The sequence below is a fragment of the Saimiri boliviensis genome, chromosome 20, assembly GCF_048565385.1.
Source record: "Saimiri boliviensis isolate mSaiBol1 chromosome 20, mSaiBol1.pri, whole genome shotgun sequence".
In the NCBI taxonomy this organism is placed as follows: Eukaryota; Metazoa; Chordata; class Mammalia; order Primates; family Cebidae; genus Saimiri; species Saimiri boliviensis.
The window spans coordinates 21916285-21933585 of NC_133468.1; the positions used below are offsets into that span (position 1 = coordinate 21916285).

Consider the following 17301-nt stretch of genomic DNA (forward strand, 5'->3'; position numbering starts at 1 on the left):
GTTTGAAATGCTCTGGCCCAGAGCATAATTAATCAATGTAATAATTATACATACCTGTTTGTTGCTGAGGTTAAAAATTCTCCATTGAGTCTCTCTTTTGACTAGCTTGCATGCCACCGATGATAGTGCTTTTAAGCCATTTACTCAGTTACGAATAGCTGCTGTAGCTTGGATCTTCTGGAGTGAAGGTATGTATTGATTTTAAGGTACTTAGACAAAGGAGCATTTTGCCAACAAAGAGTTGAGATCCAGTAGGGAGAAATTTATTACCATCCCAGTTCAGTGATGCCAAACCTCAGTTAATGCAAAAGTTTAGCTGCCTGTCTTCTAACCCTGCCTACCCTTTAGAACCAGAGAAAGGTCCTCTTTTCTGCTAGATTTTCAATGGGACCTGTCCCCGACAGACTTCTCCAAATTTCTTTTAAGTACAAAACTTAGTGCTTTTTACCTGTTGATCAGTGCTTAAATGTTGAGCACAGATCACACTTTCTTTTTCTTTTTTAATTTATTTATTTTACTTTAGGTGCATACTATATCTGGCATTTCTCCCCAGTTATCCCTCCCCACCCTCCCATCCGCCGCTGTCTAGGATTCTTTTAAAATGTAACTTCATAATAGTATGTAGTATCAAGAAGACATAACAGATAACTGGATTAAATACCTACTATGGCCATAGGCAGTTTTTCTAAGTGTTCTATATCTATTATTCCCTTCTACTACTCAAAAATAACCCTGTAAAATAGGTGCTTTTATGACTCCATTTAACAAATGAGGCAAGAACAGTTAAGTAACCCTGTTCACTAGGTTGACTGAGCTCAGATCCAAACTCAGGCACAGTTCTTTGGTTGGTTTGTTTACTTTTTATCATGGAAATTTTTAAGAATATATAAAACCAGAGAGAACAATATGATACATTTCTATGGACCCGTCACCTGATTTCAACAATCAGTTTATAGCCAGTCTTTTTTTAATCTATACCCCATCCTCTACTGTCTGCAAATTATTTTGAAGCAGATCTTCAATATTTTATTTCACCCATAAATATTTTACTATGTATCTCTAAAGAATAGGATTTTTAAAATATATGATTATCATACCTAAAAATTAGCAATAATTATTTGATATCAACTTTCAAATCAGTGGTCAATATTTTTTGTTTGTTTGAATCGGGATTGAAATAAGAAGAAATATTGAGATTAGTTTCTTTAATCTCTTTTATTATGTAAGTTCCCCACTTAGCTCTCTCTTTTTGATGCATATTTTGTTTTTGTTGCTTAATAAACCAGGCTGTTTGTCCTGTGTGGTTTCTTATACTCTGTGCATTGTCTCCCTGTGGTACCATTTAACATGTTTTTCTGACCACTGTATTTTTACAACATGGTAGTGCCTAAGTCAGATTCAGGTTAGATTTGGCCTTTGAGCCTGTGCATGTCAATGTTATGTCACAGGAACTGCAGTGTGCTACCATCTCAAGGCACAAAACATCTATCTTTTTTCATTGTTAATAGTCATTGATGATGGTTGTTTAGATCATTAGTTCAATGGAATTTGAAAAAACTAGTAATATTCTAATTGGTTTATAAGGAAAAATGCCCCCTCATGAAGTATTGGGTCACTCCAAGGTGTCCTCTGTAGAGAAAATGGACGTCTTTGAGTCTTTCCTCTCATTTACATTTTCAAAAAAATGAGTTGTTTGCCTAGCATCCTCCAAAGGTGTTCAGTGGGTTTTTCTTTCTTTTGCATCAGTATGAACTCCTGGATATAAACATATCTGATGTATGTCAAATCAGTGCGCTACTTGTCTTTCATTATTACCCCGGCAGTGGGAACCTCTTAAAAAAGAGAAGTGGCTCCTGAGTTCTTTTCACATGATGGTAGTGGTCTTGGCAGATCTGGTTCCTTTTAATAGAAACCACAGTAAATATATCCTAGAGGAGTTTGTTACTATTGAGTTGATTATTATTTCTATGTCATTTAAATGATTGAAACTAGAACATTTTTAAGATTAACTACGTCAGGATTCATGCTGACACTTCAAATTCAAGAATAGAGGTTTTTTACCCCACCTCACCAATATTAAATATGTAAATTTTTTCCTGCATCAGGCAAAGTTCCTGTCCACTGTGTTACACCACTCCCTTTTGATATTTAACACTCACAGAAATTCTATGAGGTTGAAATGGTAGGAACTAGCAACATTTTAGAGATGAGAAGATAACTTCAGACAGATCGAATTTGTCAAAATTATCCAGGTAATGCAGTGTTGAGTCCAAATTAGAACTCATTTCTGATGTACCTGATTATTTTTCCCATTGCTGAAATTATTCCTACCTTTCTTTATATGTATTTTTATTTCTCAAATGAATATATTTTCATATGTATGAAAATTCTAAAGCTTTATAGATTTTAGGTTTAATTATTTATAATAATAATTTGATGGTGATGGGGCAGCCCTATGAAAAACTGTTACTTGTATTTTCTATAGACTTCTGGGCTCCTCGTGGTGATCTCCTCCAGTCTTCTACTTGCGTGTGGGTGCACACTCTCCTCACACACCCATACGACATCCCCTCTTCCCAATGTCTAGCAGTATTTGCACATTTCTGTTAAAAGGTATTTTTCCTTTAGAGCCTTACTAGAAAGCTCTGCTAGGTTATGTGAAAGGTGAATTTTTTTTTATTGTTTGTTTGTTGTCGTTTTGTTTTGTTTTTGAGATGGAGTCTTGCACTGTCACCCAGGCTGGAGTGCAATGGTACAGTCTTGGCTCACAGCAACCTCCGCCTCCTGGGTTCCAGTGATTCTCCTGCTGCAGCCTCCTGAGTAGCTGGGATTACAGGCACCTACCACCATGCCTGGCTAATTTTTTGTATTTTTAGTAGAGACGGGGTTTCATTATGTTGACCAGGCTGTTCTCAAACTCCTGACCTCATGATTCACCCGCCTCAGCCTCCCAAAGTGCTGGGATTACAGGCGTGAGCCACCGTGGCCAGCCGGAAAAATGAAATGTTAGTGGATGATATCTTAAAGTTATGGATGACAACCTATGGGATTAATGAATTCTATCTTAAAGTTTTTCTCCTTCCCACCAACTCCATTACCCAAGACAACGTATTTACATTTTAGTATTGGCCTTTACTGCCTTAGCCTATTGTGGGTATTTAAGGTCAATGTGGGAAATATTTGTTATCTCAAATGAAAACCATACCAATCTAATATGGTATATGGCTTAGTTAAGACTCTTGGTTACATGTAACAGAACTGTAATTAAAAATAGTGTGGATAAAAAGTTAATTAGAAAAATATGGGTGAGTTGGGCCTTAGGTGCATGTGGAATGAAGAATTCAGAATCCATCAGTACAATGTCCATCCCTTGTCTAGGTTTCTTGTGATGTGTTTGACTTCACTCTTTCAAACCAAATTCTTTTGTGTGGAATGAAATGTAGTACCAGTCATACTTGTGCTTTATAGCTTAACCCCCAGAGAGGGTCTAGCAACCTTCCCTGATGTCTAGGTTGAGAAGCTTTCTGGGGAAATGGACTGCTGGCCTGGCTGATATCATGTACCCATTCCTAGACAGATTAACTCTGGCCAGAAACAAAGGACTAAGTGATTGGCATCCTCCACTTGAACCCCATGTTTGAAATTGGTCTGTAGAGTGGGAGAGTTCTGAACAGCAGAGTAATAAATATCCATTATATCTATGACTCATCTGAAGTATATAAGCCTAATTTACCTGTGACCATGGTCATTCATCCTAAAGGAGGTGGCTTAATACCCTCTGTCTCTCTCCTAGAGTCCCTAGTGTTATCCCTCTTCCCAAAATGCCCTTCCCTATCTGACCTCTCTCTGGCCTAGGCAACATTCTGACCCGTGTCCCACAGGTAATCCCTCCTTTCTTTATGCTCCCATGGACTTTGCTCTTGCCACTCTCAACTACTGTCGTTCATTCAATAAATTCATTTACTCAGTCAATATCTGATGAGGTCCTCCTGTTACCAAACACTGTACTAGGATCTTTGTTATTGTGGTTTATCAGCAGAGGTGACACATTGTGATCATATCTTCCATGAACAACTTAATATAGTTTCTTGAACTGAAATTTATACTCTCTTCTTTGTGAATTCTTTTGCCAAAACATGAAGCGTGAAACTTTGAATCTCATATGATCTTCTTGTGTTTCAATTATCTACAGCAAGAAAAGCTTTGTACAGAAAAGGTTTGTCTGTGTAATACTCCCTTAAGGTGCCACTGGCCATCTGGTGGCACCTGCTCATATTTCAGGCGTCAGACCACTCACACATTCCTTCATCAAATATTTATTAAAAGCCTTCTATGTGCTGAATGCGGTAGCATGCTCTGGGGGCCCAGGAATAAACAAGAGAGATAAGGGGTGTGACTGCATGCTCTTACAGGGAATTACACAGACAGTTGTTAACAATTCTGCCAACCATTAGTTCCTTTTAGAAACGACAGAAGAAATCATTCTATTTCTGTATTTGCTTGGCATGCCAAGTCCATGCCTTGTATCTTCGGGAAATGCCATAGCAAGATCTCAAGATTACTTTTAGTCAGGCCAACTGGGAAACAGAATATTTGTCCACTTGACCAAAAGGAACTCAAACTATAAAAACTCCTAAGTCAGAGTCTCCATCAGAGCCCTCCAGCCCAATCTGCCTGCTTTTGTGAGAGAATCAGTAGGGCAGGCAGGGACCTTTAGAGTGATTAAATATGCAAATGATTTCCTCATCCAGAGCCAGAGGAAAGTACTGCCAGTCACCCTGTTATGGGTTATCCTGAAAAGAACCTTCACCTACCAGGAAGCAGCTCGGTTATCAAATGCTAGTAACTGTCTATAGTTTTCAGATAGGATTCTCATAAATCAGAGGGTTGCTTAATTTGTATGCCAGGAAGAAACCTCAATCACCTAGCTCAGCAGCTGGGATGTGAAGTTCATTTGCTTTCACCATTTAGACAACTGATAACTTAAAATGAAAAAAACTTTAGTGTTCTTCCAAGGTTGCAGCATACCTCCCATGTAGTTTCCTTGGTAAGCATGGTTTGCCTGCACTGTAACCACTACTCCTTGGCAGTCAGTTGAGCAGTCCACACAGGAGGGTCAATGCCGCCATTTTGTTATTCTCATCCCCAGGTAGTGGTGGTTCTCCTTGGTAGTCTTTCAGCCTGGGAATCATGTAGAAACAGAATCCAAAAGCTTCACAAAAGCATGGCAGTCACAGACTTAACTCTTCTTTTTTATAAACATAATTGGCTCTTGGTAAAAACTAAATACATAAATTATTTCCATGTTTGAGGAAAGAGTTTGGTTGGCTTCCATTTCTTCAATCAACAAAATCTTTCTTGAATGATATTTCTTAATGGACATAGAGGGATTTCAAAGTGGTCTAAGATGTGCTTCTAATCCTGTAAGAACTATATGACCATGGGTTCCATTTTTAAAAAAAGACTGTGACCATTAAAAAAAAATTGTTCTTTTAATATCCATTATTTAAGAATATACAATAAAACCAAAAGCCACAGTGAATCTAGTGAATTGGTAAATGAAACTTCAATTTTTTAATCTCAATAATTCCTTTAGAAATCTGAAAGATACTGGTACATGCATATGTGAGACTTATTTTTACTCTGTCTATAGGCAGCATTTGGGAGCAAATGCTCCCAAATTTGTAGACAAGTTGCAGTAGCTTAATCTACCAATCATGAACCACTGGCTTATCCAAACAGCTTGGTAACAGAAATTCCTTTGCAGTCTTCTTCTTTCTTTTCCTCCCTTGAGTCATTCCACTCAAGTCAAAGCCCCACAGCAGGAGAGTTTAATGGGCAGGGCATCATGACTTACATTCCCATCACAGTTATAAACCAGAAATGAAAGGCAGTTTCCCACAAGGAAGTCAAAAGTTTACAGACAAAGGATGAAACAGAAGATGAGTAGCCAGAGAAAAGCTATCCATTAAAAACAATTTCAAAAGATCATTCATACATTTATTTAATCATGTGTATTGATGAATTCAATCATTAATTGTGACTGATAAAAGGAAATAAGCCTAGAAAAGTAAAACTTTAGGCAAGCACAATGAAAATGGCCTATCCTAGCTAATGGAATATATTCCAGCCTGAGACGGCAGGCTTGCTGTACATGGGACACAGGTGAGCAAGGAGGAACTCAACCCCAGGGAGTGATTATGCCCTGGCACCAGGCCCAGTTTCCTTTGCTCTCAAAGATACCACTGTTGACACACCTGAGCCAGACTGGGAACCTTGAGTTGTCTTACAGCAGCAATCATTGATTTGTGTTAATCACCCCCTTTCTTCCTTTGATTCTCTCTTACTTTCCCACGACTGCTGTATCATGGATAGTTAATAAAAGCTTGAATGCAGGCATGAGTGAACAGGAGACTAGACTGGCTCAAGATGGGATCGAGGACTCTGACTACATTTTTTTTTTTTTTTTTTTTTTTGAGACAGAGTTTCGCTCTTGTTACCCAGGCTGGAGTGCAATGGCGCGATCTCGGCTCACCGCAACCTCCGCCTCCTGGGTTCAGGCAATTCTCCTGCCTCAGCCTCCTGAGTAGCTGGGATTACAGGCACGCGCCACCATGCCCAGCTAATTTTTTGTATTTTTAGTAGAGACGGGGTTTCACCATGTTGACCAGGTTGGTCTCGATCTCTCGACCTCGTGATCCATCCGCCTCGGCCTCCCAAAGTGCTGGGATTACAGGCTTGAGCCACCACGCCCGGCCCTGACTACATTTTTTATTTGTTGAGTTAAATGCTTCCCACACAAGAAGTGGTCCTACTCCCATGAATCAAAGTTCAGACTGTGCCTGGGACTTTTTCTATTGTATGAGTCAGGCTTTACAATGAGATCTGCTTTGTATCTACTCACCTATCACCTTTCAAAATACACATAGCTAACATCACCCTCTCGAGTACTAACCTTACCTCAACACATCTTTATGATGTGCCTGCAAAAACAAGGTATTACAGGAGATGCCCCAGAGGAAGTTGACAGTCTACCAGAGGATGCACAGATCTAGACAGAGGTGTTCAATGGGAACAGCAGCAGTAGTGGCAGCACATGAAAAGGGGCAATTCTGATTAGCTGAGGTGGAACCTTCTGTGGGGATTAGAGTGGGCTTCATAGATGGAGTAGCCAAAAAAATTAGTAAAGGCTAAAAATAAAAATTTTCAAAAAAAATATCGTCTGAAGAGGACAATCCAAGATGGCCAAATAGGAACAGCTCTGGATTGCAGTTCCCAGTGAGAACACAAAGGGTGAGTGGTCACCACATTTCCAAACAAATTTTTACTGCCCACAGACCAGGAGATTCCTGGGTGGAAAAGTGCCATGAGTCTCCAGCACGGCTGTTTCAGCCGGAACAGCGGGTCTCCACACAAAAACTCACACAAATCCGGGTGCCATTTCAACTGGTGACTGGAACACCTGGGAGAGAGTCACCCGTTCAACTGAAAAAAAGGGGGCTGAAACAGGGAGCCAGGTGATCTGGCTCAGCAGGTTCCACCTCCACAAAGACCAGCAATCTGAAACACTCTGGACTGAGAGTTTCACAGCAAGCACAGCTAGACCCAGGTTGGTCCAGCTCTTGGCGGGGGAAGGGTGTCCACCATTACCGAGGCAGTACACTGCTACGGAGGCAGTCTGCCATTGCTGAGGCAGTCTACCATTACCAAGGCATTTTGCCATTACTGAAGCAGTCTGCCATTACTGAGGCAATCACCATTACTGAGGGAGTCTGCCATTACAGAGACAGTCTGTCATTACTGAGGCAAACCGCCATTACTGAGGCAGTTCTAACTATACGCCTATAAAAAAAACCACAAGGAAGTTCTCACAGCAGCTGAGCAGAGCCCGCGGCAGCTCAGCAATGCCTCCGCTGACAGACTATGACTAGGCTGCCTCCTCGCTAGGCAAGGCATCTCTGAAAAAATGCAGCAGCACATTAGGAACTTATAAATAAAGTCCCTCCCAGGACAGAGCACCTGGGAAAAAAAGGCAGTTATGAGCTCCGCTACAACAGACTTAAATGTACCTGCCCAGCAGCTCTGAATGGAACAACAGAGCTCACAGCTCAGCACTTGAGCTTTTATAAGGGATAGACTGTCTCCTCAGGCAGCTCCCAGACCCCCATATATCCAAAGAGATACCTCATAAAAGAGAGCTCAGGCTGACATCTGGTGCATATCCTTCTGGGACAAAGATAACAGAAGAAGAAACTGGCAGCAACCCTTACTGTTCTGAAGCCACTGCAGGTGATCCCCAGGCAAGCAGAGTCTGGAGTTGACTTCCAGCAGTCCTAAAGCAGAGGAGCCTGACTGTTAAAAGGAAAAGTAAAAAACAGAAAGAAATAACTTCATCATCAACAAAAAAGACGTCCACTCAGAGACCCCATCTGAGAGTCACCAACTACAAAGACCACAGGTAGATAAAGCCACTAAGATGGGAAGAAACCAGCGCAAAAAGGATGAAAACACCCAAAACCAGAAGGCCTCTCCTCCTCCAATGGATCATAACTCCTCACCAGCAAGGGAACAAGGCTGGATGGAGAATGAATCTGATGAATTGACGGAAACAGTCTTCAAAGTGGGTAATAACAAAGTACTCTGAGCTAAAAGAACATCTCACGTGCAAGGACAGACATAGGCTCAAAATAAAGGGATAGAGGAAGATTTACCAAACAAATGGAGAGCAAAAAAAAGCAGAAGTTATAATGCTAGTCTCTGATAAAATAGACTTCAAACCAACAAAGATCAAAAGAGACAAGGGCATTACATAATGGTAAAAGGATCAATGCAACAAGAAGGGCTAATGATCCTAAATATATTCGCACCCAATACAGGAGCACCCAGATACATAAAGCAAGTTCTTAACGACCTACAAAGAGACTTAGATGTCCACACAATAATAGTGGGAGACTTTAACATTCCACTGTCAATATTAGACAGGTCAAAGAGACAGAAAATTAACAAGGATATCCAGGACTTGAACTCAGATCTTGACCAAGCAAACCTAATAGACATTTACAGAACTCTCAACCCCAAATCCACAGACTAAACATTCTTCTCAGCACCACATCACACCTACTCTAAAATTGACCACATAATTGGAAGTAAAACACTCCTTGGCAAATGCAAAAGAACGGAAATCGTAACAGTCTCTCAGACCACAGTGCAATCAAATTAGAACTCAGAATTCAGAAACTAACTTAACTCTGAACCACACAACTTCATGAAAGCTCTTGAATGTTGGCTGGATAAACAATGAAATCAAGGCAGAAATAAAGATCTTATTCGAAACCAACAAGAATGAAGACACAACATACCCGAATCTCTTGGATACATTTAAAGCAGTGTCTAGAGGAAAATTTATAGCAATAAATGCCCACATGAGAAGGAAGGAAAGATCTAAAATCAACACTTTGACTGTAATCCCAGCTACTTAGGAGGCTGAAGCAGGAGAATTGCCTGAACCCAGGAGGCGGAGGTTGCGGTGAGCCGAGATCGCGCCATTGCACTCCAGCCTGGGTAACGAGAGCAAAACTCCATCTCAAATAAATAAATAAATAAATAAATAAATAAATAAATAAATAAATAAGAGCCCTGACAGGTTTGTAAGGCTGGGCACTTCTCTGTTTTGGGCTGGCCCAACAGCTGCCCTGGAGGGAAATACAGCAAATCCTTAAAAGCAAGCAGGGCCTCAGTGGTTGTCTTTGCAGCCAGCAGAACCCATGTGCCCCTCTCCACAGCCCCTCTTCCTCCAGCTGAAGGAAGGAGCCCAGGGGACATGTAGCTAGAAAGAGCAAGGTCACCTCTCCATGAAAAGAGGAAAACAGAGGACCAAAGTCACAAAAGAAGACAGAGGACCAAAGTCACATGCTTGGCAGAAAAGAGAACACAGAACCAGGAGGGACATTACAGGAGGGAGGTGGCTAAGCAGCCCCAACAGAGGAACAAGAGTCAAACTTTATGGCTGGGGCCTGGGGGGTGTGATTAAACCGGCAGCAGGGTGTCCAAGGCATTGCAGAGGGATCATTAGTGCTCAGACCCCACTGCCATTTATATCTGAAATGAGTTTGGATTTAGAGACCCAGCACTGATACCAGCAGAGTTGGGCAAAAAGAAAAAAGAATTGAAAATAAAAAAAAAAAAAAGACCCAGCGCTGAACTGAGTGGTATGGATCTGAAGTGAAGCTCACGACTTAATCAGGGGCATGAAAGTAGCTCACAAATTATAGTGTGATTTGTCCTCATCTCAGAGCTTGGCAAGTGTTTGTCCCTGAAAGAATCAATACCTGGAGGGAAAAGGACCATATTTTTAGAAACTCCTGGATGGGTAATTTATTTCAAGTGAGTAGAGAGTTTGTTTATGTTGGCGCCCCCTCAGAGCCAATGGACAGTATATTTACACGAAACCAGAGAATGCTATAATTTCTTCAAATCAATTTGCCGCTTTAAACAGCTGTACCTTTGTAGCTTTCAGTAATAAACTCAGACCCCTTGCTAAAAGCTCTACTGAGGAAAACATTTCCAATCCCACCTTTAGCACTGCTGCCTTCTGTTTGGGTGGAATGTTACATGTCTCAACACTTTTCCACAAAGATTCTATTTTCTCAGGCACAATTAAGATGGGCAGGGCAGGTTATGTTAGCCCCATTCTACAAATGAAGAAACAGAGGCTCAGAAGTTGGAAGCAGTACTAGTCAGTGTAGACGAGAGTCAGAAAGCAAGCTCTCCCACCAGCAGTTGTGTTTCGCCCCCATTGGACTAAAAGAACTTGTACAATAGAAATGCCTTTAAAAAGTAAAGAATCAAGAATGTGTTTAAAATACTTAGGTCTGCAGTTGAACTTGGATTAAAATCCCAGCCCATGAGATTTAAATAGGTTTGAACATGGACACAGATTTCCCATCTCTACAGACAGGCAAATTAAAGTTCCTTCTTCATAGAATGATTGTAAGCTTGAAAATAAATAATATATATAAAATTTTCATTGCAGTGTCTGGCAGAAATAAGAGTCCAGTAAATGCTATTTATTTTGTTCTATGAGCTATTTTCACAGCATTTTTATAATAATAGCAAAACAAATTGAAACACTGTACATATTCAATAGTGAAATGATTAAAGGAAATATGGTCAGTTTTGTTCCTGGACCAAACTGAGGGTTGGGCTGTTATTTCTTGTGGCCCAATAACAAGATGTAGATGAACTGGGGAGGAAGAGAGTTTTTATTTTTGTAACCGTTTTACAGGGAGAAGGCTTGGAAATTATTGCCAGACCAACTCAAAATTACAAAGCTTTCCAGAGCTTATCTACTTTCTGAGCTATATGTCTACCTGTAAGCATGCATTCATCAAAAGACATAAGTGATTAACTTCTTCTAATCTATAACCAAAGTCTGAGTCTAAAGACTTACTTCTGGAGCCTCAGTAAGTTTACTTAATCTAAATGGGTCTAGGTGCTGTAGTGATTACCTTATCTTGTCTCCTGCTAAATCATAAGGGTTAAGGCAGTCTTTTAGACCCCAATAAACTTGTTTGTGGAGGCCTGGGGAGTTTCTTCAGATCTCCAGTGAAATTTATTTAATCTTTAAAATTCCTGTTAAGAATTCCTTTGTTATCTTCTCACGCTTCAAGGCCCAGGAAAAGCCTAGGCAACCTTCCTGGGATCTTTGTTACACACCAGCCTTTGTATACGGACCCTGGCTCAATCAGCTTTTAATGTTTAACCTGGCTACTCAGTGCTGGGACAGTTGTAATGGAGGCCTGCATTAGTGAGACCTGGCCTGCCACATATTATACAGTAGGTTTCTGTGCATATTTAATAAAGATATAAAAAAATTTAATAACATGAAAATGTTCAAGATCTATGAACAGTGAATTTCATTGTTAAAATGTATAAATGCACATGTGTATGCTTATACAAATATATGTGGATGTGGGGACACACACACACATGCATATATACATATACATATATATATATATATATATATATATATTTTTTTTTTTTTTTAACAGAATCTTGCTCTGCCTCCCAGTCTGGAGTGCGGTGGTGTTATCTCAGCTCACTGCAACCTCCACCTCCTGGGTTCTAGCAGTTCTCATGCCTCAGCCTCCCGAGTAGCTGAGATCACAGACACGCACCACCATGCCCGGCTAATTTTTGTATTTTTAGTAGAAACAGGGTTTCACCATGTTGGTCAGGCTGGTCTCAAACTTCTGACCTCAGGTGATCCGCCCACCTCAGCCTCCCAAAGTGCTGGGATTACAGGTGTGAGCCACCATGCCTGGGTAATGAATATATATTTGTGAAACCCTGGACATATTACATGCACAAGCATTTTAGCTGTGAATCTCTCTATGAGGTAAGATTTATAATGCCTTCTTTTTAATCATCTATTTCTGTGGTGTCCACTAGCCACATGTAGCTATTTAAGTTTAAATTAATTAAAATCAAATTACGTTTTTTAAGAAAACAATTCCTTAGTCAAACTACCAAACTTCAAGTGCTCAATAGCCACATGTGATTAGTGGCTTCCATGCTGCAGCGCAATGCACTCAAAGCAGTCCATCATTGCAGTACGTTCTATTAGATCTGAGCTACAGCCCCAGACCCAGGCAGGTCAGAGAAATGCAATCAGGGTAGTAACCTCCCTCTGTCCTGCATCAAACTTTTCATTGGCATTTGCTTTCTCTTCCTTAATGAGGACTAAATTCTTTTTTTCTAACACATTACAACTATCAAAGTGTGACAAAGCAGGGATTACCTTATTTGCAATGGTTCTAACAGTGATTAGCTCTCCCAATGATCCTATTAAGACAAGATCCATCTGAATTAATAACCTCACAGAGTCCTCTTTCTCTCACAGGAGGTACAGTTCGAACCAGAGCTTTTCCACAATACCATCGTGTGTGAGAAACCCAACAACCACCTCAACAAATTTAAGGGTTATATGTAAGTATCTCATGTTCCGTGCTGCTAGTAAATATCTCCACTGCTGCTAGAAAATATATTGTCTAGAGATGACCAAACAGATAAGCATCTTCATCCTGAGGTATTTTATTTTGTGTGTGTGTGATAAAGAAGGACTAGAGAAATTTAAATTGGGAAACTTTTTATTTTTGTTATTGTTGTTGTTGAATGATAATTATCTTGCAGGGTTAAATTCACCAGTGTTTTATTAAGAAAACAAAACAACAACAACAACAAAAAAAAACCTTTGTAAAATAGCATCAAAATCAAGATTGTGCTCTGATTCAGGAAGGTGAATATGAATTAATTAAGATCTTTTTTTTTAAGTGCCTGTATTGCATTGTGAGTAAGAACAATAACTTTGGAATTTGGCAGATCTGGGTTTGAATAGGGGTTCTGCAAATTATAAGCTATGTGACCTCGGGTAAATTAATTCACCTCTCTGAGCCTGTTTCCACGTCCAAAAAATTCTAATATTGATATCAAAGGATTTTTCTTTTCTAAGATTAAGTGACTTAGCACACACAAAACCCTTACTACAGCAACTGGTAGAGAGGAAATATTCAGCTAACAGTGGCTTCTGCTATTAGGATAATTGTTATTCTTATTCCTCAACTTTGGTTCAGCCTAAGAATTTTACTGTGATTCTGCTCCCATATCAGACCACTAGTCTCACAAAATAAAGAGCCATAATAACAGATGTGATTAAATGCCCTTATACAATGCTTTTCTACAGGAGTGTCCAATCTTTTGGCTTCCCTGGGCCACACTGGAAGAATTATCTTGGGCCACACATAAAAAACACTTAACCCTAACAATAGCCAATGAGAAAAAAAAAAAAAAAAAAAAAACCTCACAATATTTTAAGAAAGTTTATGAATTTGTGTGGGGCCATGTTCAAAGCCACCCTGGGCCACATGTGGGCCGTGGGTCAGACAAACTTGCTTTAACAGCTTTTAGAGGACTTCCACAGAGCATTATCTCACATAATCTTCACAACCCCAGAGTGCAAATATCATGACTTGGATTAAGATGATCTGAGACTTTATACATTTAAAGGATCTCCCAAAGTCACACAGCAGGTACAAGACAAAGCCAGGACTCATATGGGGGTCTTCTGACTCCAACCCTGTGTACTTTCCATAGCCATCCATTGAGGAGCTCAGCCATGTCCCACCAACTTCTCCACCAGCAGGGCTTGGAATGAGGCTGAGCAGCTCCCTGAAATGCAGCTGTCTTTGCTTTCTTCTGCCCACATGTCCTCAGGTCGTGTGGGATATTATGAGGAGAAATAGAAAGGAGAAACAGTAAGAACAATACCAGAGAAACTGTAGCTTTTATAGGCAAATTACTTCTAAAATACGGAGTGAGCAGAAGGGGACAGGCAGAGAAGGGCCTGAGGTCCTCAGAAAAGGACTTTGTGGCAGAGGAGAGGTAAAGCCTGTCACCTGCTCTGAAGAGAAAGGAGTCCCTTATGCCTTAGGTTTTTGAACTTGATTGATCCCAAATCATTCATGCCTTGAGTCACTTTGCATATCCTCTTAGAGAACAGCCTCATTGCTAGATTTCTGTTTAGGACCTTTCTCCCCTGAACAGCTCAGGCTGAGAGCCAGGCTTTCTCAGCTTTCAACCTGGGTTCCAGCCTGCCCCCTGAGACAGATTCCAGGACAGAACTCTCCCAGCTTCATTCAACCCCTGCACCTCCTCTTCCTGGTTGCTGCTCTGGGAGACCTGTCCTTCCTCCACCTGCCTGGGACTCACGGATGAGTCCTAAAGTCCAGTTGGGCAATTGAGTAGGTAACCCATGGAATGAAGGAGAATTCCTTGCTGCGCTCCCACACCCTTGCTGCACTTAGCAAGGAAAACACCCTCAGGCCTGGCACCCACAGATGGTCTGCACCTTCTTCCTGAGCAAACCCACTAGTCTGATGCCTCTGGGTTTCCCAGAAGCTTCTGTGAGTCTCGTTAATTTAGAAGCTCCCTGAGGCCACATAGGCTGGCTAGAAGATGAATAGCTTTTAATGATCTATTTGAAGGTTAGGGGTGTCAGATTTGAAAATGTGACTTTTGAACAAAAGAATCTCTACAGAGCAGTGGTTCTCCACTGGCAGTCACCACCGCCACCACCACCACTACCATCACCACTCCAACCAGGGGACATTTGACAATGTCTGAAATCATTTTTCTTGCCACAACTGGGGAAAAGTGCTGTTGGCATCGAGTGGGTAGAGGCTAGGGATGCTACAGTACACAGCAGCAGCATCCCCAACCCCAGCAGAGAATTGTGTAGTCCAAAATTTTAATAGCACCAAGGTTGAGAAATGCTAGTCTAGAAGAAATATAGTAGAGCATCCTTGTAAATCAAGAGCGCTAAATAGACAGCAGCTATAAGATAGCAAATCCTTTTCTAACATTCTTTGAAAAAGGAACGTATGGCTAAGAGAAGTAGGAGCTTCTCTCATATGCTATCACTTGAGAACATTCTAAAATCATTCTTGAAACCACAAGTTACTGACATTGAGGCAAACAAGATTCATTAGCCCAGTATTAAATCCACAGCCAGCCTCCTCAATATGCAGAGGGAACAATGGCGGGTCCTGAACCTCAGTCATTCTTAGACCACCTTTATGATTTTTATCATATTCAGTAAAATCTATTTTATCTACCAGATTTTTAATTACCTTTTTCTAAAATTTATTTGAAAAGGAAAATTTGTATCACTGGGCCCTATGGGAAACCAGGATCACTTGCTGTGTTTAAAAAGGTAAAAATTAATACAATGAAATCAAAAGAGTTATATTCTAACTACAAATTATTATTTGCTATAGCATTTTTTGCATTAAAAAGTGGGATAGACAAACATTAGAATAGGGTCAAGAATATACCAACACGAAATGAAACATCTTCCTTGACATATTCAGCGGAATTGAAAATAGAAATGACTCTGATTTAGTGTGAGTGCATGTGGTAGTTCCTTAGGTATCCTAACGTAGTGAAAATCTCAATAGGGTGGGTGTCTGGGACCTAGATTCCCTGGTCTTAGGATTTCCCATGTACTAAGTGTATAGCCTTGGAAAAATCTCAGCCACTCTGAGCTTCCATTTTTTTCTTAAGTAAAAAGTAATCACCCTGCTAACTTCCCAGACCTGCAAAGAGCCAAAGAAAATTATGTAAGTAAATGTAGTTTGTAAACACAGTGAGGAACCATTAGCATTAAAAGGAATATTGAGTGACAGTACAGCACTCTGAGGCCAGACTAGTTTTGAATCCTCATTCTGCCATTTCCTGGCTTTATGAACTTGCCTCAGTTTTCCTGTTTATAAAATGGGTATGATAATATGCCCTATCTTACAAGGTTGTCATGAGGCTTGAGTGGAAAAGGTTTATAACTGGACTTAGTGATAAGAAGTATTAAAGAATTACAAGTTTTTTTTAAAAAGCTCTAAGAGTTCAGATTATTATTTTTCTGTTTGCCCCAGTGTTTTTGGAAATTATATTTAAGCTTACTGAAAATCTCAAAGGCACAACATCAGGATAGAATAAAGGCCAGGCCCCAGGTAATAACTGGAGTGGAGGATTGGATTCATAAGTTTCTAGTGTGAGGTGGAAAACTGCAATGCTCCCTGGGGCTAGAAGAAGGAAGAAACTATCTCTATGTTTAGGATCTGTCTCCCAGTAAATTGGGCAAAGGGCCACTCCTGTGAGGTCTATTTTATAAGCTATTGAACAAGTAAAAGCTGTTACAGGAGAGAGGCCGAGTGAGTGATGTGGCTCAGAAGAAGAGACACCCAGACCTGCCCTTCCTTACTTTGCCATTCTTACCTGTCCCATGGTATGAAAAGCAAGACTACCTGGAGGCTCCTATGGACTTGGAAGTTCAGCTTGTACAACTCTGGTCCCCAGAAGCTGAGTGATCGTGAGCATGTGAACACTGCCAGTCCTCCTAAGGCCAGAAGCCAGTTTCCCTGCACTTTACCCCAAAACAATTTTGTTTGTTTGTTTGCTTTTTAAAGTTTATTAAGAAAGTAAAGGAATGAAAGAATGTTACTCCATAGCAGAGCAGCCCCAAGGGGCTGCTGGTTGCCCATTTTTATGGGTATTTCTTGATTATATGCTAAACAAGGAATGGATGATTCATTAGTTTCCTGGTAAAGGCATGGGCAATTCCCAGAGCTGAGGGTTTCTTTCCTTTTCAAACCATGTAGGGTAACTTCCTGACATTGTCATGGCATCTGTAAACTGTCATAGCTTTGGTGGGAGTGTAGCAGTGAGGACAAGCAGAGGTCACTCTCA

General features: G+C 40.5%; 1 protein-coding gene across 5 annotated transcripts in view; it reads left to right on the plus strand.

Annotated features, from left to right (window-relative positions):
• Positions 1-17301, plus strand: part of ATP10B (ATPase phospholipid transporting 10B (putative)) — a 321028-nt gene that overhangs the window by 231371 nt on the left and 72356 nt on the right. For all 5 annotated transcript variants that reach the window (XM_074390675.1, XM_074390674.1, XM_074390677.1 and 2 more), the window contains one exon: positions 12905-12990. In XM_074390675.1, coding sequence (XP_074246776.1) covers positions 12905-12990 — 86 coding nt within the window. The remainder of the gene's footprint in view (positions 1-12904; positions 12991-17301) is intronic.